At 48.9% G+C, this 25141-nt stretch overlaps 1 protein-coding gene across 1 annotated transcript in view; it reads right to left on the reverse strand.

Annotated features, from left to right (window-relative positions):
* Positions 1 to 3590: 3590 nt before the first annotated feature.
* The window catches only part of Uck2 (uridine-cytidine kinase 2), a 54938-nt gene continuing 33387 nt past the window's right edge, over positions 3591 to 25141 (reverse strand). The window contains exons 2-7 of the mRNA XM_028760459.1: positions 14010 to 14169; positions 13158 to 13254; positions 11268 to 11410; positions 7216 to 7313; positions 5002 to 5050; positions 3591 to 4037 (exon numbers count right to left, since the gene is read on the reverse strand). Coding sequence (XP_028616292.1) covers positions 3898 to 4037; positions 5002 to 5050; positions 7216 to 7313; positions 11268 to 11410; positions 13158 to 13254; positions 14010 to 14169 — 687 coding nt within the window. The 3' untranslated portion in view covers positions 3591 to 3897. The remainder of the gene's footprint in view (positions 4038 to 5001; positions 5051 to 7215; positions 7314 to 11267; positions 11411 to 13157; positions 13255 to 14009; positions 14170 to 25141) is intronic.

Here is a 25141-nt window from a genome sequence, read left to right on the forward strand (position 1 = left end):
GTTTTAAAAGTATACACATATACCTCCATTCACATCAGAGTTATAATTAATGTAAGCTTCCTTCCACCACATGCAGCCCCTGCCTACCCCACCACTCCACCTAAGTGTTGTTCTCCTTTTCAATAGAGAGAAGTGGGTAGGTCTGGAAGGCAGCAGAGGCAGAGGCTACACAAATGACATCAGTGAGAACAGCCGGCCTAGATCCTCAGCCTCCCAGAAACCATGGCCCAGCGGTTCATGTGACAGGAAGTGCAAGGTAACTAACACTGGGAGAGACCGAGCCCAGCTAGGGCCCAGAGTCTGTCCCACACATATCCCAGGACCAGGAGACCTACATGCGGCCGGCGGGCTAAACAACCCCCTACTTGCTCCAGAAAGGCAAGGCCCAGCCCTCCCTCCACCCAGTTCTCACAGCAGGCTGCCAAGGCTGCTTCTAACCAGACACCACAAAGGAGTTAAGAGTAGAATTTATTTTGTTTTTATTTGTCTTTATTTACAGCAAAGTACATAGGGTGTGGTCATTTCAGAGCGCTAACAAAGGCAGGGCAGTAAAAAGCAAAGACGGGAAGAGGCAGCAGCTTCTCGGGCAACAGCCTAGGCCTCTAGCCGCTTAACCTTGCTCCCGAGGCCTGGGTGGGAACTCACTGCCTGAGAGAAACAGGAAGCCGCTGAAACAGGTCACCTGTGCCTGGCACCGTGAGAACAGGGCAGGCCCAGAGCCAGAATCTTAAAGGGGACTTGTGTACACCCAGAAGCATCCAACTGTGCCTTTCCCAACCTACCCTCTTCTTTGTTCTGACACAAAGCACACTGCAATTGCCTGGAGGAAAGTATAAACAGCAAAGGAGACAGAGAAGGCCAGCTGGTCCTTCCCAGAAAGCATGGGCCCGCATGTACCAGGGACTGAGACTAGTCTCGCCCATTCTTTGGATATTCTTGGACATGAACACAGGTTCCAAGGGCAGTGAAAAAACATTTCCCTGCAAGAGACTGCATTCCTCTGCAGCTGCGGGGCTTTGAGGTCGAGGTTGATCAGTCTCCACTTTTGTCTACTCAGGGGCACACCTGACCAAGTGGCCTCCCAGGAGACTCACCCTGGACAGAGCAAGCTGGAGCCAACTTTCCCCATGGTCTCTGAGTAGCCACTATCATAAGTATTAGTTCTGACAGGTGACGTGACCACTACCTTCCCCCCAAAGTCTGAACCCGCTCTTCTCTTCTCCCCAGGGCTACTCTACCCAGGCCAGATCAGATTCCTATCTTTTTCAGCCTCCGGTTACCCAAAGAGAAGTCAGAGGGGTTGCATTAGCATGATGAGGTGTAAGGCTGGACCTTCCTGTGACACAAGGCTCAGAATTTTTGTTTCCTAAACACTCAACCCAAAGACATATGTGAGCAGGTGGGGGAAGCAAGCACCATTGGGTGGCTCTGAAGCCGAAGGATTTGTGCACCTGTGATCAAGGTTGTGCAGACCCGCCCAGCTCGGCTTCCTCTCTGAACAGCTAAAAGTCCCTGGATGACAAATGCCATGGTTTCCAGATCCCTTTACCTCCAACTCTTTCAATGGAATTGCAAAGCCAAAAAAAAAAAAAAAAAAAAAAAAAAACACCCTCAAGACTCAGACCACAATGTTTCCCGTAGAGAGTTCAGATACACAACTGGCCAAAAGCTGGACGACCCGGGAGCAGTACAGCTTCCGTCCCTTCCCCGGACCCAGCAAATAATGCTTCTAGCCAATCCACTTCCCAAGGAGGCAGGGGTAGGGTGGTCCTACAACTATGTCCAAGCTAGAAGTGGGCTGCTCAGAGGTTTTGGAGGCTTGGTCCCAACACCACAGGGAGATGAGGGAGCCGCTAAGTAAAGGCTCAGAGATGAGAAGAATCCATTTTCCACGGCAGTGGGAAAGACAGCCAAGGCACTACATGGTTTGGCACCTGGAAGCTTCAAGTAAAGTTGAGCGTGCTACCCACTGAGCGGCCGAGGCTCTTGTACACAGCAACAGATTTCCCATAAGCACATGCAACACTGGCAAGGCCAAGGTCCTTGTTCTTGGGATCTGAGGCCAGGTCCTAACCTACCGTTTTTATCTCAGAATTGCACGAAGTTGATATGATAAAGACTGCTCCCCAAATACTCTAGATGGATCTGCCTTGGTGAGTGTGCACCTTCCCCACAGGTGCCTGAGCCGAGAGCTCCCTGCTCCAAAGGCAGCTGCCATCATGCTGGAGAGCTGCGCCATGGCCTCCTAATACCTCAGAAATGTGGCAAAGCTCTGCTGAGGACTAGGTTAATGACATTTAAATAGAAAGAAAACGGGATTGAAGGCAAATTTGAATCCTGATTGGAGAATTAGACGGTTCAAGGGAACCTCAGTGTGATCGTGAAGTAACGGGGTAAGAGCCTCTGTGGGCTCCGAGTGCTGCCCAGGCTCTCCCATAGGTTGAGGGACAAGCATGTGGTCCCCAAAGCGCAGGATGGTGACCACCAACAGGACAACCCCTGGTTCTTCTACAGCTAGGCACAGACTAAGGCCTCTACTTCACACCTACCTCTTCCTGCTTGGTCCCATTCCCTCCAGCTGCCTTCTCAGCAAGCCATCAGCTTCCCCTAGGCAGGAGTTCCCACCAAGAGGAAGTGCTCAGAAGAGCTGAAAATCTCTACCTTGGGCATCTTCAATCTTATACCCCAGCTTGGGTACCCATGATTTAAATACCCTCCCTTAATATCATAGAAGAAATAACTTCTCCCTTCCTGCTAGGCAGCCACCTTATTAACATGGCGGCGGTGTAGTTCAGGAAATCAACCTGTTGTTGCTGCTCTCAAGAGAATCTCTGGTGGAAGACATCGGCTACCACCTCATGGTACAGCCCCCAGCTCAGAAGGGACAAAAGCTATTGCCAGCTCCATGGGGCATCCTCAAACAACTGTCTATGGTCAATAACCACCAGATGTCAGTTAACCAAAGCTCAGACTGCAACGAGCCACCCCTTATCCAATAATGTGTCCTGACTATTCAGCTACTTCCCTAGGAGGCAGTTTTCCTTAAACTCTCCAGGCGACAGAGTTCTGCCCCACCCCTTCTCTCTTTTTGCACAGGATGAGACTCTGTAAAATCCCCACCTGGAAACTAGAGACAGCTCTGGCTTCCTGGGAAACATAGATAGCACAGAAAGGAGTCATGGAGGTACCCAGGCAGCCAGAGCGAGGCAAGAAGGAACACAGACAGACTGATCTTCCTCAGTGGGCCTCTTCCCTGAGATTGAGTTGAGATGAGATCACACTTAATTTCAACTCCAAAAAAAAAAAAAAAAAAAAAAAAAAAAAAAGGACGAAAGTATCTCCCTCAGCTCCAGTTTCAAGGAGGTGGCATCCGACAGGGGAGCTCTTAAGGGTTGAGTCCTATCCCCACTGAGGCCCAGGGTATAGAGAACAGGGGACATCAACCAATCAACCACCCAACTCCCATGGCTCCCCGGATGCCAGAGCACAGAACTCTGCCGAGCGGGGCTCCAGGCCCAACACCCACGAACAGGTTCCTACAGAATACTTGTGGCAAACAGCTTTACAGTATTTGTACATTTACACAAAAATAGATCCTTTCTTTTTATATATACGTATGTATGTGTGTATTTATAACTGGTCACACGTTGGATTCATAATTAGGCATCACCAGTACTAGTTGGCACAGTTTGTCACTTAAGCTCAGGGTCAAGTTCGGTCAAGATTTGCTGTTCCAAAGTACAAAAAGGCAGAAAGGAAAATCAAGGCATTTCATCTCCGTGGTGTTTTCTTAAATACAGTAATTTCTGAGGAGGCGTATGTACAGGTGACCAGAGCCTCTCGACCCCTCCTGTGTCTTGGAGCTGGGGGCTGGGGGTTGGAGTCAGGGCACGGGGGTCAATGTGGCCGGCTGCTGGACTCTGACGCCTGCCTCTTGCGGGAAGAGGTATAGCCGTTGAGATAGCCGTTCGTCTGCCGCTTGGAGAGGCCTCCGTTGAGGATGTCCTGGATATGTTGCACGATGAGGTTGATGGCCACTGTGGGACAGAGACCACCAGTGTTAGGGAGAGCAGGGGAGGCAAGGGCACACGGGCAGGACTGTGAGACTGTGGGACAGAGACCACCAGTGTTAGGGAGAGCAGGGGAGGCAAGGGCACACGGGCAGGACTGTGAGGACAGTCTGTGGGTATGGAAAAGACTTCCAGGAGAGTGTCCCTGACCCTTGAGAGCAAGTCACCTAACCTTTTCCAGAGCCTCCAGCTAGGCTCATACCTCCTTTGCAGAATATTCTAAAAAGATAGGGAATGATATCCAGTGAACGGACATCTACTAGGAATCAGTCAGAGGCCACACAAGATGAAGCAAGCAACCCAACAATTATGTGGATATGACTGGAGGTTGTTTGTTTGTTTGTTTGGGATGGGTTTTGGGGGGGAGGGTGGGGGATTGGGGTTAGAGACAGGGTTTTTCTGAGTGGCCTGGCTATCCTAGAACTCCGTAGACCAGGCTAGCTTCAAATGCACAGAGTTCTACCTGTGTCTTCTGAGAGCTGGTATTAAAGGCACCTGGCTGGAGATGGTTTTTAACCACAACAGTTACCTCTAAGTCTTTTTCACTAAGGATCTGCCAACTCATGTCCTCAAACTGCAACAATATCAATATAGAAGGCTCTTCTTCCCCCAGAAGGGTGAGCTGCACTAGCATACTAGGGTTGCAGGCACAGACACAGCCACGCCCTCAGGATTCTGAGACTTGGTATGTTTTATTTGACGAAGGTGGTCTTGGATACCAGGTGGCCACATGTCATTACTGGGGTGACAGCTGAAGGGAGTCTTTCTGATAAGATTCCGTGAGTATGTATGTCTACACACATGGACATACATGTGACCACAGATCTGTTCCTAAGACTATAGGACCCTGTATAGCCATCACAATTGTGCCTCTATTAAGAGCGGTGTGAACAGGTGACTGAGCACAGGAGGATGCCCCACTGGTACTCACCGAGATTGTCTGCACCTCTAGGAATGATCACGTCAGCATATTTCTTTGTCTGTGAAGAGAGATATTTACAACGAATTAGCTGGGGCATTCAGGGACAAACCTGAGTCCCTCTCCAAGAGCACAAGGGAGGGACTAGCCTGCCCCTGGCAGCAGCTTGAGGCTTTGAATGCAATGCTGAGGAAGAAGGGGCCTACGGACAGACGGACCTTCGTGGCTGAAATGTGAGTGAAGAGGAGAAAGGACATGTCATGTATTTCCAGCACTGGGAATAGCATTAACCAGAAAAACCCAAACTTAACGGTCTGGAGAAGTAGCTCAGTTGTAGAGCTAGTAGAAGACCCTGGATTCCATCCCATAGCTCACAAAACAAAGCACCCATAGCTGCACTTCAAGGGGATCCATTTACCTTAGGTTTTTAAGCAGTCTGAGGGGTAATGCTATTCACACCCAGCCCTCAGATAAAGCCAGAGAAGGGAACACCCTGCTGGCAACCAGCTTCACTCCTCTATCATTACAATATCTTACAAAGTATATTTTTAAAAAGTGAAACCATGCTCCTTCTGTGTTGTGTATTTTGTTTGTTTACTGAGATTCCATGAACTATACTGGCATTAAGTGGATCTTAGACTATGCCCCTGGTTTTTCACACAGTCTGTGAGTAGCTCCTTGTATGCCTGAATACCCTCATTCCTGGCAACTGCTGACCACAGCTATGTCAGCCTCAGACCCCAGACCTTTCTCAAGCCCCAACTATGGAAAATGAACTGGTCTTCCCTGAGCAAAGAGCAGCTGGACCATGGGAATGAGCACAAACATCCCAGAAAACACTTGGCCAGAATCTTCAGTTGGCCTATAACTGAGTTAAATGGCAGAACAGTGTCTGTGGTTGGTTCCCAATGGTGAAATCCTTTTGAGTTCTCAGTAAGTCAAAAAAAAAGTGGGAAAGTTCTCAGATAAACAGATGAAAAGAATTCACAGCCCATCGACCCTGAGAACCCTTTCCCAGGAACCTGATCTTACAACCTAACTTTCAGGCTAACAAACTTACTCCGGCTTACTCAGAAAGTCCAGCAGTCCCTGACTAAAAACACCAAGCCTGGTATAAGGTGAAGGTCTAACTGACTTAAAGCCAATGTGTTGAGGAGAAAAAGCAGAAGGCATTTAGTAGCATGAAAAGATAAACTCCTTCACTCTGAAGACCGTCCCCAACACCACTCTTCCAAAATGATCTCACTCAAACCAGACTAAGCTCCAACTCCTCCCTCTCCTAATCAGAAATAAGGAAGGCACGCCCTGCCAGACCTGCGCCTGCTCAAGCTGGGCAGACACTGCCTCTCCTGATGTTCTTTCTGTGTCTTCTTCCCTTCTCAAGGCCACACCACACCTTGAGGTGCAGACAATCGGTGAGGACATTTAGCAGAAACAAAGAATACCCTTATAACGTGCCCCATTTGGCCTCTCCTGGGGAGAGATGGTTCTCTGGCTGATTATAAGCTTCGAGCCACGCCCCTTTGGTTCTCAGGAAGCCATCTCACAGGGAACTCCCAGGTTCTCCAGAGGGGATACAGCTGTGCCAAGACACAGGCAAGGAAGAGGATTCTAGCATAACCCAGGACTCCCCAAATCTAGAGGCCAAGGAGAGGCTGTAAATGAACCAACTAGAGCAGTACCCTCCACTCCCATCCCGTGCCCTCACTCTGACCTTCTGGAGTTTCCAGCTGGCTAAGGTCTATCTCGGATGTGAGCTAGCTTCAGGTAAAGTCTTGATACCATAGCCCTCCCAGGAAAGAAACACAGGTTGTGCTGGGAGATACTCAGGACTAGAGTAACCTTGAGAGGAAGAGGGGAGAAAGACAGCAGGACAGAACCTAGCCTGGTGTCTTAGGACTTCAATCAGGTGCTCACTCAGAGGAGTAAGATTCGGTCTGCGGAGAGCCCGGCAATCTACCGTCATGGAGCCAGAGCGAAGGCTCAGCAGTTAAACGCTCTTCTCGTTCTCACAAAGGACCCAGCATACACATGGCGGCTAACAGCCATCTGCAACTCCAGTTCCAGAGGATCTCATGACCTCTTCTTGGCACTCCACGCATGAGGTGCACAGACACAAACAGGCAAAAACACCCATACACATATATAGCCAATAAACCTTTAAAGAAGATGAAATCATTAAATATCAAGATTTACATTTAGCAGAAACAAAAAAATACAACTCACTGGCAAGCAGAATTCCTCAAAGGCAGGCTTCACGAATGTAATGTACTGTGATAAAATCTGTTCAAGGTCCCTCCCTCGTTCACTGATGTCCCTCAATACTGTCAGAGAAGAAAAAAGACAAGTATCAAGAAAGTGGTGCGTAAGGAGGCACACCGGGCTCTCGCAGGTCGCCTGGGTGATTGAGAAGTCGGACTTCTCAGATCCTTGACCTAAGATGGATCAACAACAGATTTAGAAAAAAACAAGTTACATTAAGTCTTACTACCACCAAAGTCTACTCCTGTGTGTTCTGTAACATAAAAGGCTGCCTGACCAAGACTAGCAGCTTTCTTGTTTCAAGTGAACAGAATTTTTACGTGAACCAGAAAAGAGCAGGGCATCCCCGCTGAGTCGTGACAACAGGGAGCAGGTGGCAGCGGCTGGCAGAATGCTCACCAGTGTTCCCAAGTCCGCAGCAACCCCTGCTGTGGGGTCAGCTAATCACCACCATCACCATACCATCCCAACCCCACCCCCTGCCACCTGAAACTCTCCTGGGTAGGAATACCAGTGGTCAGAACACCCTTTCTGCCCACCTCGGGCACAGAAGTTTGCAGACATAAATGTCCCCCATGAGAGAAGCACATTCCGGGCAAGGGTGAGCTGGAGCACGGAGGAAGCCTAGATGGACCCAGATCGCCACCTTCCATGTCTCTGTCTCCTCTCAGTCCCTCGAGCCAGGGACCTGCAGCAAACTCTTTTTAAAACCTAGTTTTAAGGGCCAGACCATCTTGGTTCTGTCACTGTCCCCTGACCTACCCAAGCCTCAGTTTCCCTTTGAGAAATGAGCTAGGAAGGATGTCCTGTCAACCGACACAGCCCTCTGCACAGCTGCCACTTTAGAGCTGACTGTCAACCTGCTGAGTTTTTCACCTGTATTCCCAGGGGTGACCAGATCAAAGCCAGGCCGCTGAGTAGTTATGTATGTGTACACGTGTGTACACGTGTGTACACAATCACACCCACACACGTGTGGGCACACCCCATAGACCTGCTGCTGCCTGCAGACCAGACTGGTAACTTCATCTGTTATAAGAGAAGCCAGTGGGTCATGCAGACAGCTCCGGGGAAAAAGTGACCCAGCAAGACTGCATGACTCTCTTTATCCAATGAGTGTGGACCTGGAGGAACGTGACCTAGATATGAGCCCTGTCCCCAGAGATTCCTGCTCCTGTGACCTTAAACAAGTGAGTTACCCTCTTTGAGCCTTTATTTCCTTAAACAAAAAGTAGACAAAGACCATCTTGTTTATAACTGGGGGAGGGAAGAATCTCATGTAGTCTCGGATGGTCTGAATATGCAGCAGAGGATGACCTTCAACTAATTCATTCACCTGCCTAAACTCCTGAGCGCTGGGATCACAGGTGTGGGCCACTGTGCTCAGTTTTCATACAGAGCTGGGGAAAGAATCCAGGCTTTCGTGCACGCTAGGCAAGCAATCTACAAACTGAGCTACATTCTCAGACCTGGTAAAAGTATTAAGATAACATTGAGGTACAGAAAATCTCCAGCATGGCAGCTGTATACAGTAGGTTCAATAAGCCTACCCTCCTGTGACAACTGCAACACTAGCACAACCTGGATGAGACTCCTCATAGTAAAACCAGCCACTGCAGATGAATCCTGCTGAGCCCTGGCCAGCTGTGACAAGGTCCATGAGAGGCCAGTAGAACACAAACACATGCAATGGGTATTTTAAAAAGAACAGATGGAAAAGACGACTCACAAAGACATGGGTCCCAGATATTGAGGACATACAATAACAGAAAAGGTACTGTCACCCAAACTCCCTAAGAGCCTTCAAAGAAGTTGTCACCTTAAACAGACTAGGATGACTCCATGGCCAAAGGCATTCAGGGGCCAGCCAGCACACTGCATGTGAAATGGCCTGCTCCTTGAGCACTGCCAAAAAACAGAGCCAGGCCAAGGGCTGAGTCAGAACAAGCTCTTGGCACAAACCGGAAACTCCAGAAAACCAACACTCCCACACCACCCCATTGCAGCCCAGCCTGAGCCTCACACTTGTGCTGGAACAAAGATATGTGCAGGAAGCTACACGTTTGCTAGCTCTTTGCCTGGTCTGGAAGAGCCCAGTGGTGCTCTAAATGCCCATGCCTCGTTTCTTCTCTGCCCTGGTGCAGAAGAGCCACCAGGAGCAGGGAGCAGAGAGGGAAGCACTAGGTAAATGCAGAGGATAAGGGGATCTAGGAGGACCTGTGCCTCCATGGCACCGCGGGATTCTAAGACCCACTCCTCCCTTGCTGGTATGTTAGACACCTAGCATACGTAGCCTAGCTTAGGAACGATGGCTGGAAGCATGGCACTCAACTCTCTCAGAATGTTCTCCAGTCCTTTTTTTTTTCTGCTCCTGTCAGACACTCACTGTCCCCAGACCCTGCAGCTCCCTATGAGATCTCTCTAGGACTGAAGCCCACCTGCTAGACTAGGGAGCCAGTCACTCAGACTCTCCGGTCAGAAGTCTGACCTCACATGTAGCAACCACCAACTCTTGCACCTCCGGACACTCTCCCTGCATCATCTAACCTGTCACTGCAGGACTAATCCCTGGTGACTGTGTGGTAGGAAAAAGTAAGGTTCAAACACAGTTTGCCCAAGGCCACACATCCATGGGCAATGAAGCCTGCAGCTTAGCGCATTTCACCTGGCTTCAATTTTTTATTATTATTATTATTATTATTTTACACATACACACGTACCATGTTGCCTCTTTAGTTTGGCAACCATAAGGTGAGGAGAAGAGCTGCACTTGTGGGTAAGGTGACAAGCCAGGCACTGGGTCAAATGCACTGAGGTAGGGAGCGTCTATAAAGAAACACAAGCCTGGGTATCCCTAGAGCCACCACCGTCACTAAGCTACAAGAGGGACCTGCCTGCTGGTCTCTTTCACCAATCTCCCCCATCACAAAGGGGTACTTTTGGTGCTCCCCACTTAAGAGTTCAAGTGTGGCTCCAAGGGAGCGTGCGCCCCATCATTCCTTGGCAGGAAACTCCCTCAGGCTAGTTTCTCCCAGTTCTGCTGCTTCCATTAACAGCTCTTGATTCATATTATATATTACCAATCTATTTATTAGACTGTCCAATAACTCACATATCTACCTACCAGGATGTGTTTGAGACAGGGTCTAAACTGGCCTTGAACTAGCTATGTAGCTAAGAATGACCTTGCTCCTCCTCCCTCTACCTCCCTGGATGCATTAGCACTAGAGGACACATGATCATGTGACACTGGGGATCAAACTTAGACTTCACAGATGCTGGGTAAGCACTCTACTCCCTCAGTGAGTTATATCCCTAGCCCAGACTACTTCCTATCTATTCTCTCTTGTATGCTTCATCCACGTGCTACTCTCAGAGCAGGCCACTGTGCGTCTACATAGGTAATGAGCATTTTCTCTAATTGCCTACACCGCAACCTCAACTCATCCCTATGACCTAAACCCCTTCCTCCAAAGTCCCCCAGTGGACTCAAATGGCTCAGGATCTTGAGCAGCTCAGCTCCTCACCCAGTTCTGTGGTTTCTGAGAATGCACAGACTCAACACAAGCACAGGTCCACTCTTGGGAATGAGAGTACGAGGAAGCAGACGGTGGGAAAGGACATTAGGCACTGCAGGCACAGGGGTCCCTGTCCCCAGATGCCCTACACTTGAGTTACTTCCAAGACCAAGGCATCTTATGTTGATGCCTTATGAGAAGAAAAGCCATCAGCATTTAAACTAGACTTATTTCATCTTCACAACCGAACAAGCCTTTCTTTATATAAACAGTGAGGTGACTAATCCTTTCCTAAATATCACCAAACACTAGGTAGGTAGCAGGATATCCTGGGGCTGGGCAGATATAACTGCGCTGGGTCACGGGGCCACACAGCTGCATTAGGAAAGGTTCAGGCTTCACTTCAGATCCAGGGAAGGCACATGCCTCTCCTGGGCTCCCATCGATCTGCTACCAAAGTGGCCACCAAGTGGGCCATCTGAAGCTTACAGAACGCACCTCTGCGAGACAGACGGGTATCCGCATCTGTGTCCACGAAAAGCTTCATCTGGAACAGGTCTCGGACCTCCTGGGAATAGAAGGCTAGGATCCCTTCGAAGAGCACCACATCCGCGGGGTAGATTGTGACCGTCTCTTCTTTCCTGCAAAGACAGAAGAGCGATGGGGCTGAGTGGCCAGGGAGCATCTGCTGGGCTGCGATTCCGGGTTCTCTCCTGTTATAGACCTACAACAGGAGAAGGGCTTGGCTCCTAGCCCCAGAGGCCTGGGACCACCACCATGCAGACAAGGAGTTAAAGCTAGGTCAAACTAGTGGCAGTCATTCTTCAAATAAAACGGGTTGGAGGATGCAGACAGGGACAAAAACAGGTATGAGTTCAAGTTTCTCTGAAGGCATCTCCAGGAATTCTGTCATGCCTGGCACTTCTACAACTTAGCATTCTCAAATTTTCAGAATCAGATATTCAGTTCTTGCTATATACTCCTACCAACCACTATACACATTTCTACCCACTCTCCTCTACCTGAGGCAACTTGAGAGGAGGAAAGAACCAAGGGAAAGACGGGCAAAAGAGAAGTTCTGGAGTGTGCTGTGAAGAAAAAAAGAGAAAGCCCTGGATGGAAGTCCAGAGTTTGAGTTCTCTGTCCACCTCTTCCAAAGGCCCCCATCCTTAGTGACATAGTTCATTCACTCACAGGGCTGGGCAGCCCAAGGCAGATCCTTGCACAGTGGTCCTGGGATGGGTCTGGACAGACAGGCTGCTTGGGGCTCCTCTGCCCTACACCTCCTTACAGGCCCCTGCTGCCTCTCACTCCTGTTAACACCGTACAGTCAGTCTCCTTCCCTAACTCAAGCGAGCTAACATTCACAAACCCACTCTAAGTTAGCAGGGTACTTAGTTTTAATGTTCTCCAATCCCTCACACAGCAGATCTGGCCCCACTGGAGGCACTAGGGAGGGCACTGGAGCCCTACTGCATTTCACTGCATTTCACTGCCATTTCACTGCACGCTCATCTTCCTCCTCTGTCCCAACCCCTGCCATGCCCTCATGCCCTGGGTCGTGAGAAGGGCACAGGCCATGTGTGCACTGCACTAAGAGCTCAGACATGCAGAACGGGATACTGTAGAAGCAAGCACTAGGCTAATAATGACAGGAACATCTGGTAAGAGATCTCATTTCCTGTTTTAAAAGAATTCAAGAATGGCACAGAGTAATCAGAAGAAAGAAAAGCTGATGGGAAAAACTTTCTAACAACCCACAGAGATAGACATTTATGGAGTCACTACAAGCTCAGGTACCAGAGGCCACACCTGGGAACAGGCATCTACAAGTTCAGCTACGGCTGCAGAGCCCCAAGGAGTTATACGTTAATCAGTTCTGAAGACTCTGGCCAACAAGAGTGAATATTCCCAAACGTACCCTCATATTACTGCAGGGAGAGTGAGCTCAGATTCTAATTACGCCCGAGGATGGATGCCCACAGGAGGGGCTTCAACAGAGATGGTGAGTCTGTCTGGATCTGAATGACCAGATGATGTCTGCAGAGTGGGGACTAGCACTGGGGCGTGGCATGCTCCTGATGGCATCAAACCCTCCACTCTCTCCACTCTCTCCAACAGCGAATACAGCCTGAGAGCAGAGAGACGCTGCTTTGTTCTTTGCCTGCTCTGCCTTTGGTCCTGCTCATGATACCCTTTTAAAGAGCAAAGGTGCAGAGACGCACACCACAACAAATGCATGCCCCAAGTTCAACCCCATCCTTCCAAGAGAAAAGGGGAATGACCCAAGTACTCCACAAAACATCCTCATGAAAGATGGGGATGGAGCCAGAGTGCACACCTGGGATGCTCTGAGCTGACAACCTCTGGCCAGCCTGGCTCACTTACCGCGAATGGGAGACAAAGTCATACACGGGGATCTGGACTGTTTTTCCTTCGGTGATTTCTTTGAGTGTTTTGAAGATGAGTTCGTTGTCAAAGGCATCTGAAGGAAATCAAACTATTAAGTAACATACTCTTGGTTTTAAACTAACCTGTCCTAAAATCAGAACCAACTTCACATCCCAAAGTACGCTGCCTCTCCAAAGCCAATGTCTACCCGTGGTAGAATATAAACACTCCCTGGATCTTAAAACAGGGTGTGTGAATGAGTCCTGGCAAAGGACCTGTTGTTTGTCTTCTGCTGACATCCAATACTTGGTGTTGACATGCCCCGATCCCATCTCTCCTCAAAGGTCAGCTGGGGGCCCTGGGATTGGCTCATGCTAAGTGGAAAGTGTACTGTGACTAGGAAGAACCATGAGTCCCATGCCAAGTAGGCCTGACTCCTAACAACAAGAAGCCCAGACGCCCTGAAGGAGCAATGTGCTCATCTAGGCTAGCAGCAAAACTCATAAGACCTTCTTGCTGATCACCAAGCAGAACACATGGGGCAAGGTAGAAGTTGAGGGGTGAGTGGAGGTGGGACAGGCTGCTACACATCAGAAGGACCAGTTGTGTGTTTGTTCCTGGACCCATCTCTACCCAAGCTTACATGGCTGATCTTCCTTTGATTCAGTCAGCTCTCTGCAAAGCATTCCAAAACCTATTCTTTCCTCTAAGCATATGATAACCCTGCAAGCTGGTCACTAGGCCCCTGTGGTGTGGACTGAAAGAACAGACTGGGAGAAGCTAAGCCTCGTGAACACAGCCACCGCCCAATCCACCTTCAGCAAACACATCTCTCAACTCCCAACTCACCCGGGTGATCGAAGTTGAACTGGCCCTTGAGGGCTTTGGCCTTCTGCTCTGACGTGAGGACTCGGTAGAAGCTATCCTGGCTCAGGATGACCACCTGCTTCTGGTGGTAATCCACCTCATTCTGCCCCAGAAGCTGGACGATCTTAGCACAAACGGAAGACTGTGAGGAGAGAAGACGACAGCCAGGAATAAGAGAAGGTGCGTGGGGGAGCATGCTGGGGCAAAGGAAGTGCACATCTCTAGGCTGGCGCTTCCCTGCAAAGAAGCTAAGGGAAGAAGCCAGCAGCTCTGGTAATATGCAGCCAACTAAAATGATAAGACAGTGCGGAGGGAGGGGGATTTAGGATCTAAAAAAAAAAGCCTCTAAGACCAGCCTGCTGAAAGGAAGGTGTGAGGGTCCCATGGTTCTTTCCTCCTCAGCACCTGATGCTGAGGGCTCCCTACCTCCTCTCTGAAAGCTGGTGAATGAAAACAGAATGCCAAGTATCGCTCCATCTTCGAGTAGAAAGTGGGACTGATGCTATGCTGACAGACCAAAAAGTGACTATGTTACATAAGCACAGGGCACTCAGCCCCTCCACAGCCTCATCAGTGTGAGCGAGAGCCGGAGCAAGGGCTATGCGATGTGGCAGTGGGCTGGAATGACTGCTCGGTGGCTCAAGTGCTTACTGCTCCTCTGCAGGACACAAGTTCCACCCCCAAGTACCCAGGATGGGTGGCTCACAATCACCTGTAACTCCAGGGAAGCCAACAGCTTCTTTTGGCTTTTATGGGCATGCAGATACATGCAGGTAGATATAAATAGATAATAAAACCATAAAACACAATGTGCTCCAGAAGCAGAGTGGCAAGATGGCTCAGCTGGCTAAGGGACTGGTCACCAAGCCTGCAATCTGTGGTGGACCCGTGAGGCAGAAGGGAGAGAGACTTGGATAAGGTGTCCTCTGACCTCCACGGACATGCACAAACATGTGCACACTAAACACAGGTAGTAACAAAATAAAAAGTACATGCCTGTGATCCCAGCACTCTGGGAGGCGGAGGGAGGCCAGGCCCTGAGTTTGAGGCCTACCTGGAAAGAGCCAGGAAAAGCTCCAGAAGCAACAAGCCGACAAGTTGGAATTGACATATTAAGAGTTACTGGGCTGGGTTTTGTTCTTGAACCTGTCTTTCAAACTTTGCCACCTGATTTTAACAGCAGAACACACATATCAAAGCATAAAGTTACAATTCTTATAAACGTTGGTTTATTGGAGCCACTCATTGCACTAGTCTGCATCCATCAGACTGTTCTGCACACATGGCAGCATAGCACAGTACGCTCGTCACACAACCCAGTAAGAAACCTCAGAGGGCGTACAATAGTTTGCTGCTGTTTATGATTCCAGAGTGATTTTCCCTCTTGTGACACTTTTATACGGCTAAGCACTTAAAACTACTTTGCGTGTAGATTTGCTCTCTGAGTGTCCCCCATCTCCACGTCCAGGAAGGGAGAGCATAATTCAAAACTGGAAACACCCCAGCATCCAAGTCATTGCAAGGGACTGACACATGTGTAGGCCTGGAGTCTCCTTTTCCTATCTGGCACCTGAATCCTACACTCAAAAGGTGTTGGGAACAAAATCCGAGCTGGTAGCCGTTTCTGGGACACAGGATGTAGAACTCTTTCTCCTGTAGTCAAGGCTATTCTGGAACTCCTCTGTAGACCAGGCTGGCCTGGCTCAGAGATCTGAGTGCCTCTGCCCACCAAGTACAGGTACTAAAGGCTTTTGCCACCTCGTACTGCTCCACCCGGATTAATACAGGGTCACCAGAACAATTAGGCACTTGTCATTCCCCACACACTGAAAGCAGGAGGACAGGGGACTAGAGCGGTGGCTCAGAGTTAAGAGTACTCTCTGCTCTTAAACTGGGTGGTGGTCTGAGGCAAGCCTGGTCTACAGAGCAAGTTCCAGGACAACCAGGGCTACACAGAGAAAACGGGGGCTGGGGAGTGCAGAGGGCTGGGAAGTACTTGCTCCTCTTGTGGAGAATCCAGGTTCAATTCCCAGAACCACATGGTGGTTCAAAACAGGTGTCTGTAATTCTACTTCCAGGGTATCTGACACCTTCTGACCTCCTTTGGTTGTCCATCTTGTGAACAACCACCCATGTAGGCATAAGAATCACACGCAGAGAATAAAATAAATCAATCTTTTTGAAAAGTGGACATGCCCATTGCCACTGTGAGCTACTGTCTGAATACAAGCAAGTATAAACACCCGTTCGGTTGGTCGGTCGGTTGGTCTTGGGTGGTCTCAAGCTTCCGATCAAATGGCTGCCTCTTCATCTTATGCAGAACTGAAGGGGGCTGACGTCAGCTCCGAGGTCCTCCACAGATTCCTCCCACTTCTGGCAGACACTGGCCGAGAACACTGGGCAGTGTCCAGCCGCGCTGCACTGCATCCCTCGCTATGCTAAATGTCATGGAATTTCATCTAACTAAAGGGAGGGGAGTGGCATGTCTACCAACAGAAAGCTCAAAGTGCATACACAGAAGTCCCAGCTGCTGGGAGCCAGTATCGACAGGCTGAGTGCTCCAGATGTGAGGAACAATGGATTCCTTTCTCAGAGACACTCTCGTCCCTCGGGAAGCACCAGAGTGTCAGCTAGTCACCAGAACCCTCCGGCTGGCAGTTCCTAAAAAGGCAGATGCCTAGCCTGCTGCAGATTCTGGCCTAAGGAAAGGCTTTTCTCTAAAAACCATCCTTACACAAGAGTCAGCTCACAGCCTGACACCATCTGGTTATTCTATTTCAAGCAGTGTGTCCTCCCGGACCTAACCCCCTTATGAGGCTCCTGGCCAGCGCCAATACTGCCAAGGGGGTAGAGCATTGGGGACTGCTCTGCCTCCTTGTCATATGCCCTCCAACTCCAGGAGGTTCATGCTCCAGACAAGGCCAGGGCTGGAGAGCTCTGGTGGCCCCCACCCTCGGGAGGGTAGAAGGCTGGGGGTTGTCCCTGCAGCCTCACAGGAGACATCCTAGCTAAGGGCCACTCTGCCCAGCATGCCACTATCCCAGCAAGTTGCCTGTCTCTCTGTTGAGGCTACTTCAGAGACAGAGGGAGGGAAGCCTAGCAACCAGTCAGCCAGGCTTAAAGGAGCCAATCAGCAGGCGAGCAGATTCCTCATTTCCTCAGTTAACACTCGCTCTGAACTCAGCTGACCTCATCAGCTGGTGGTGGGAAAAGGCCAAGCACAAACGGCCAGCCATCTGGCCCCTTCGCTCTGGTACTGTGAATAAGTCATACCAATTACTCTTCAGTCTTTCCCTGTTCATATCATTACTAAGTTCTATGGTGTCCATCTCAAGGAAAAAAAAAAAAAAACACCATGGCCCCCTAGACATTACATCACTTTTTTGGGCTCAGGGGGTGTCCCCACACTCAACTCACAGGCTCTAATTTACAGGCATGAGAACATCAAAACACCCATAATTTGCTCTGGCCACAACTGAGAACAAAGTTCAGATCTGTTGATTCTAATAGGAGCAAACCAACCTTGTGGCAACAGGAGAATGGAGAGATGTCACTCAAATGCTTCCCCGGAGAAGCTGAAAGCCATCTGTAGTCTGAGAGTGGGTAGCCCAAAACCATGCAAAGCTAAGCAGGCACACTAACCTCAAGGCACAGACACAATCTCAATGAGAAACTTGCTGAACTGCTACAAACGCATAGGGTTCTACAATACCCCAAAGAGGCCACAGACCATTCCAATAACCCAAGAATCAGCTGTGTCTCAGCTTTTATCCCCAGGGACAGGCCAGGCTGGAGCACAGAGGGGTTGGGGATGGGGATCTCAGTTCAGCAGAGGCCCCTCTCTTTAACCCCAGCACCTGTAAAGTGTGCACCACTCCTTCTTAGCATCAGCCATGATTTAGACTATTCTCCTGGGATCTACCCTGACAGACACAAAACACTTCAATACTCAGTAGAGATGGCTGGTTGTGTGTTCTGAGTCCCCGGGCCTGACATTTTCTACCCGTCCTTGCAACATCATGCTAAATTCTGGTCACTTTAATATGTACAGGTCTGAATCGAAAGGCTCCTGGAAGCTAATTAAATAATTAAGGCCCCCCTCTTTTTGTTCCTCCCAGTGAAGGCTTGAGAGCTGGAGCTTAAGCAGCCAGGCTGAAGCAACTGACGATGGACAATGGCTAAACAAAGTGTCTGCGAGTCAGGAAATCACAAATCAGATACAAGAGTAAGAACGTGCTATGTTCAGAATATGTCCTCTGAAGTCAGGCTGGAAGTGTGTGAATCTGACAATATCAGAGGTGAGGTCACTGAGGGGAAGGCAGTCTACTTTCATTTCTATCACTGTGATAAGAAATCCTCAGATGAATAGGTAGGGGGTAGAGAGGCGATAGACAGATCTGCACGCAGCCTCCTGTGGACTTTAAAAATTTTCTCTAGATAGCCTATGATACCTAATGCAATGCAGAAGCTACATAAGCGGCTATCATGCTGTGGTCTAGACACACTGAGGATAGGTGTGATTTAAATGTTCACACGTGCACACACAGACACACACATACAGACACACACACACACCTGAGAAAAGGAAACTTTTTAAATGCCTCCAAAAAAAGGAAGAAGAGGAGGAGGAGGAGGAGGAGGAGGAGGAGGAGGAGGAGGGCATTTTCCTAATTAGTGATTGCTAGGGGAGGGCCCCCAGGCTATTGTAGATGTTGTCATCCCTGGGCTACTGGTCCCTGGTGCTGTAAGAAGGCAGGCTGAGTAAGCCATGAGGAACAGGCCAGTAAGCAGCACCCTTCGCGGCCTCTGCCTCAGCTCCTGCCTCCCAGTTTCTGCTGTCTGAGTTCCCATCCTGCCTGCCTTTGGTGATGAAAAAGGATAACGCAAGTGCAAGCCAAATAAGCCCTTCCCCCTCCGGGTTGCTCTTGGCCAGTGTTCAGCACAGCCACAGTAACCCTGGCTATGACACAGAACCTGTGGCTAGAGCCACCTTAACCCTCAAACCAACCTATGACGTGGCTGACACTATCCTCTCTTACCTAACAGGAAACTGAGTCACAGAGAGGCAGAGTAAGTGGTTCTGCCTATGACCATACTCTGCAAAAGCAGCTGTGCCTGGCTCCAAGCTCAGACGAGCCAGGCTGAGGGTGGGTGGGTGCTCATCATCACTGCACACACTGCCAGGCCTGCCATACTTCGAAGCAGATAGAAACCCCTGGGACTCTTCAAACGGGTGCAGTGCCAACACAGGCCCAACACAGAAGGAAAGCATCCTTGCTTAGATTCTGCAACCCTCCTTGCAGGTTCTGCGACGCAGGTGCTTGCTCGGCCTCTTGGGAAGTTAATTGTTCTGATGAATACTTCACTATAGAGGGAAAGGTAAGCCACTGCTGATTGTCAACAATTAGTTCTTTTGGTTAAAAGGTATCTGAGCACATGCTTAAGGAGGCACGGATGGTTACTCTAGAAAGCCGGTGAGCCCCTGTTGTGTTCTAGAGGGAAAGGAGCAGCACGGCGAAGCATTACACACAGATTGCTCCTCTTGTGCTGGCCTCATGGGGTGCACTGAAGGACCCCATTCAGAAGAAGAACCAGGCTAAGCACGGCAGTGCTCCTACCCTCTTATCCAGCAAGAAGCTAACAGTCCTGAGTTAGTCGTTAGCTATTCAAGAGCTAGTCTCCTCTCTTGAGAGAAGAGAGGGGAATACCGGCTGGCACAAATACTAGGACTGTAGTCACAAGAAAAACGGCAAACACAGAAAGGGGAACCATGAAAAGCAAACTGGTTAGCAATATAAACTGTGGGGCTCTAAGTGGAAATGACACTGCTCACATAGAACTGAGGTCTAGGGTCATCCCGTCTGGTCACCAGCTGTGCAGAGGCAAACTTTCCCACAGCAGTGTGCTAGGGATTCAGGTGGTCGGACTACCCTCACATGAGGTGACAATGACTCCAAACAGTCATTGCAGAAATGACTTCAGTCACTCTGTACAAAGAAATGAATTGTTTTAGCCTCCACTTCCTCACCCTCCACCTGAATATGGAATCGGTGGCCGTGCACAAATACAGACGGGACCTGCCTGGGCTTGCTGCTAGCTCTGGTGAATCTGCTAGGTGAAGTCCTTTCTGAAGCTCCTGGCAGAGGGCAGAGATCACACTGGAGGGTCAATCATTCCTCACTTCAGGACATAAGTGGGGGCTGGTCCAGTACCTTCCCCTCATGCCTGGGAATTAAGAGACAAATTGGAGTGGTAAAACTCAATATTCAAGGTACCTTGCCCCCAGAGGACACAAAATCTACCCATTTGCTCTCACCTGGCTTCTTCTACACAGGGAAGACGTCTATAACAGAGGTGATGGGCTGAGAAATGAGAAGACAGCTGAACTGCCTCTCCTGTTTATACAGTGATGAATCATGGGTGGGCAGGGGCAAGAGAGGGTAAATGACCAAAGTACAAAATATGCACCTATGAAAATCCACAAAGCCCATCGGCCTGTACAAAGGACAATAAAAGACAGAGCAGTGTCTGGGGATCCTCTGAAAATCTTCCAGAAGGGAAGGACCACACCGACAGACAGTTGGTGTACACGGAACAACATGGACAGTCAGTGTACATGGAAGAAGACAAGGTGCTAGATGAACATAGCTTGTCAGCCTGTTCTTCTACTTGAAGGTGCAAGCACTGGAAACCCAGAGACCTGTCCATGAAAGTTATTTTCAATTTCTTCCTGTTTCCATCCAGCATCTGAGTGTAAAGCCCAAGTCCAGGGTGGCGGGGAAGAAACAGCGTGCGCCAAGCACCTCCCTCCCTCTGTCTCTTCCTTTTGGAGTCTTTACTATCTTTTGAGAACAATTTTTCATGTGTTCTTCATACATAACTTCTGAAAAGACTTCAACCGCTTTCCTGGCAGTTCTCTAGGACACCCCCTTCCTTACCAATGTTGCCGGATCTGTCACACATCACTGTCTCCAGGCTCCCCCAACAGCTAGAACCTCACCTCACACTATATATATGTATGTATGTATGTATGTATATATATATATATATATATATATATATATATATATATATATATACTAACTCATGTTTTAGAAAAGGCAAAACACAGAGATAGTACAGAGACCGGAAGTTGCTAAGAGTTAGGCATGAGAGAGGAAGGGGGGATAAATGGGGACTCTCAAGGCAGGCAAGTTCCCCAGCTACTGAAATAGTGGGTGTGTCCAATGCCACTGAACACACAGCATCAAGAGAGAATGCTCATGTGAACAGTGGGCTTCAGTGATTATACTGGACCGCTGGAGGCTCACAAAGCAAAGAATGTACCACTCTGGTGGAAGTTGTGTCTGTGGGGGAATGTAAGGGAAATCTCCTGTGCTTGTTCAATTGTAGTAACTACTATCTGTTACTGCAACTGTACGCCAGGGAAATGAAAACACATTCGCAAAGAAGGATGTCCTTTACAAATGTTCACAGACGCTCTATTGTTAGACTAGAAAAACCCTTGGACAAGAGAACAGGATCTGTGGCCTGAGAGGCAACCCAGCATCCCAGCGAAGGTGGGCTCACCGTAAGCCATGCAGAAGAGATAGGCTGAATAATTAGTCCTTGGATGAGCAACAGAGGGTAGAAAGCAGGAAAAAGCTATTGGCCAGCCAGCCTCTTGAGTTCAGTGAGAGACCTTGTCTTGAAAAACAGGTAGAAAGATCAAGGAAAGACACTCAACAGCAAGCTTGGGCCTCCCCACGGGTGTGCACACATATATAACACCATACACACACGCACATGATTTAAACAGGAAAACTGAAGAAATTGTTATTGATGTGATTACATTCACCTTAACGTTAAAAAAAAAGTTCTTCCTCAACCACTGATTTTCTTTCAGTTTCCTAATCTTTTCTCCATTTCATGTCCTTTTTAACTACTCAGTGGTTCTTTCATCCTTCTTGCCTCCCAAGGTATCAAACAGGTCAGAGGAGGACCGAAAGAGGGCACCAATCCGGCAGCTCTGGACCCTGAAAACAGGAGTACAGAGACCTGAGAGGGTGGTAGGGAGCTTCCGGTGAACGATCCAGAGTGCCAGACAGGCCTGCAGCTGTGTGCTCCTGGAATCCATCTCTGCAGAAACCCATGCTCTGCTTCTAGTCCACTGGCTCACAGCTGCACACACTAGAAAGGCCTAGGCTTTGGGGCAGAACTAAAGGAGCAGATCTCTCGATTCTGTGGCAAATCTGAGAGGCTAAGGTCTTCTGCCCAGTTCTTGGCTTCTTCAAACACAGGTGCTAGTACCCACTTCACATCAGGTGTTCTGCTGAGGGAGATCTTGTTTTCCAACCACAGGAAATAGCTAATGCACACACACAGAGAAAACACAAACACACACACACACACAGAGAGAGAGAGAGAGAGAGAGAGAGAGAGAGAGAGAGAGAGAACCCTCACACACACAAAACACTTCTCACACCCAAAAAACTCCATGCCTTAGTAAGATCAATGGGGAGTTTACGCCCATCCCCAAGCGTTTGATAAAATAATACCACATATGTAACTAGAGGTGAAAAATTAAGAAACAATAGTGTGTGCTTCTAATCGATCCTGGACAACCTACTTCCATCAGGATCTACTCCCTTCTACCCCCTGTATCTCTCTCCTAGGAAAGCTTCCTGATGTGTACTGTCAGTCCACGGTACAGTGAGGCGCTTGAAACTCTCCTGCATCATTTAGGGGAAAACAACCTTGGCAGACGCTGCCTGCAGCTCAGTGACAACCAAATAGCAGCTATCTTCTTTCTTGTAAGAAAATCATCCTTTCCCAAAGGTACTGAGAAAACTCGGGTTATTCCTCCCAAAGCAAAGCTGAACCTCTGCTTACATTATAATTATACCACAAACAAAAACTTTGAAAAGCTAAATTATACGATACTTGGAAAACATGGGAGGCAGAACACTGTAACCTGGGGTTTGGAGTGGTGTGGGATGACACTGGATACCCGAAGCAGAGAAAACCAAAGGAAAATCAGGAAAACTGGACTTTATGAAAACTAGAAAATTTTTGTGGGAAAAGCACTAAGCACGGAATAAAAAGGAATCCCTGGGGTGGGAGGAAGTATTTGCATTCACATATTGGTTGGTGAACAGTAAACTAAATACATAAAGAATTTCTACTACAGTAACCAAAAACCTGACTATAAAATGGGCAAAGTCAAGACACAAAGTCAAGACACAAACCAACAGAAGGTGTTCAACACCGATACCCACTGGAAATGCAAATCAAAACCACAAAGAAATAGCCTTCCACCCACGTCAGAATGGTAGTTACTGTCAAGGAAAAAAAAAATGTCAGAAAGACATGGGGAAAAGAGAAGTTTTGCGTAAGTGACAGGTTATAAAATGGTGTGGTCACTGTGGACAACGGAATGGTTTTATGATTAATATTAATCATAAAACTATCACATGGTAGGCCAGGCAGTGGTGGTACATGCCTTTAATCCCAGCACTTGGGAGGCAGAGGCAGGCGGATTTCTGAGTTCGAGGCCAGTCTGGACTACAGAGTGAGTTCCAGGACAGCCAGGACTACACAGAGAAACCTTGTCTCGAAAAACAAAAAAAACAAAAAAAACCTACCACATGGTATATCAATTCCACATTTGATATGTGCCCCCAAAGAACTGAAATATATGCACAGGCACTCGTTCACAGCAGCACTGTTCCCACAACAGCCGTTGACAGACAAGCCCAATATGGACCATACTTAATGGAATGTGACCTTCGAGGATAGCTTGTGCTAACAGCAAAGAGCTGCTAACTAGTCTGCACACGTTTCCATCCTTTTTGTTATTGTTGTTTTTCTGAGACAGGGTTTCTCTGTGGAGCTCTGGCTGTCCTGGAACTCACTCTGTAAGGCCAGGCTGGCCTCTGCCTCCCGAGTACTAGGATTACAGGTGTGTGACACCTCAGCCAGGCCACCATTTCTGTCCTTTTCACCAGCATCACTTGAGGTTCCTGGAAGCTTCCCACAGTGGAAGAGGACCAGAACTGGGGAGAAATACACCAGGATTGACGATCTCAGTGGCTGAAGGCAAGAGGAAGCCAGCACTGGAAACGGGCCAGGCAGTTGGGACAGAAGTTGTGAAACATTTGTAGTGCAGGCCCATATTCTAGGAAATTTGCTGTGGTATCTGCTCATGAAGAAACCGGAAGTGGTTACGCTACAAACCATCCTTCAGAGATCAGATTTAATTTGCTCATTCAGATACGGGCTGTTCTTCCAACTGGTGATTTGTTTCAGAAAAGGCCTGGCTGGGGTCGTGAATGTCTGCCAGCCATGTGCTTGACTGAGTTTGAGGCTGGCATAAAGAACTACAGAGATCAAAAGGCAAGGAGAAATGGACCCCCATTCTAGTCCCATATGTGGGATGCAAGCAGGACCACGCTCACGGTGGTGTAGAACCCAGAATTTGAGTTTGATTACAGCATGTTTTGTCCTGTACGATGAGATGCAGCTGTGGACCCACGCTGAAAAACAGCACCTGAAACTACAGCTACCTGGCTGAGGGAGATATCATCCTGTCATCTTTTCCTCATTTTAGAACTGATAATATCGTCAATGAAATGTTTCATTTAAAAAAGAGTCAACAGGTGTATGACCAGTTCCCGCATCGGAGTGGGCCTTTCAAGGTGCTCGGCCTGAGCTGGAAGTCCAGCATAGGCTCCCATGTGCCCCTTCCCAAGAAGATATAAAAGACTGCTGCTCTCCCTACAAGTACTTCGGCTCCGCTCCCCACTTCACTCCAGTTCAAAGAGGAGGGAGTCATGTGCTAGACGGGTTGACTAAGGCAAAAATAACACAAGAACTCTATCCTTTTACATGTGGGGCTTAGGGGTGTGGGAGCAGACTGCAGAACAATGAAACCAGATGTGTGCCCATCCTCCTGGGGAGGGAAGATGATGCTGGCAGCGACCGTCTTCCCGCTCTCTTGCTGTTGGGCTCACCGTACTTGCTGCAGAATCGAGAGCTTACAGCGCAGCCATCCCAGCAACAGTGCACCTGGGAGACTTATCCTCAAACACCATCAGCAGCTGGCACCAGAGTCTGCCGGGCAGCTAGGCTAGCTT

The sequence above is a fragment of the Grammomys surdaster genome, unplaced genomic scaffold (genome assembly GCF_004785775.1).
Source record: "Grammomys surdaster isolate TR1022 unplaced genomic scaffold, NIH_TR_1.0 130, whole genome shotgun sequence".
NCBI classification, from domain to species: Eukaryota; Metazoa; Chordata; class Mammalia; order Rodentia; family Muridae; genus Grammomys; species Grammomys surdaster.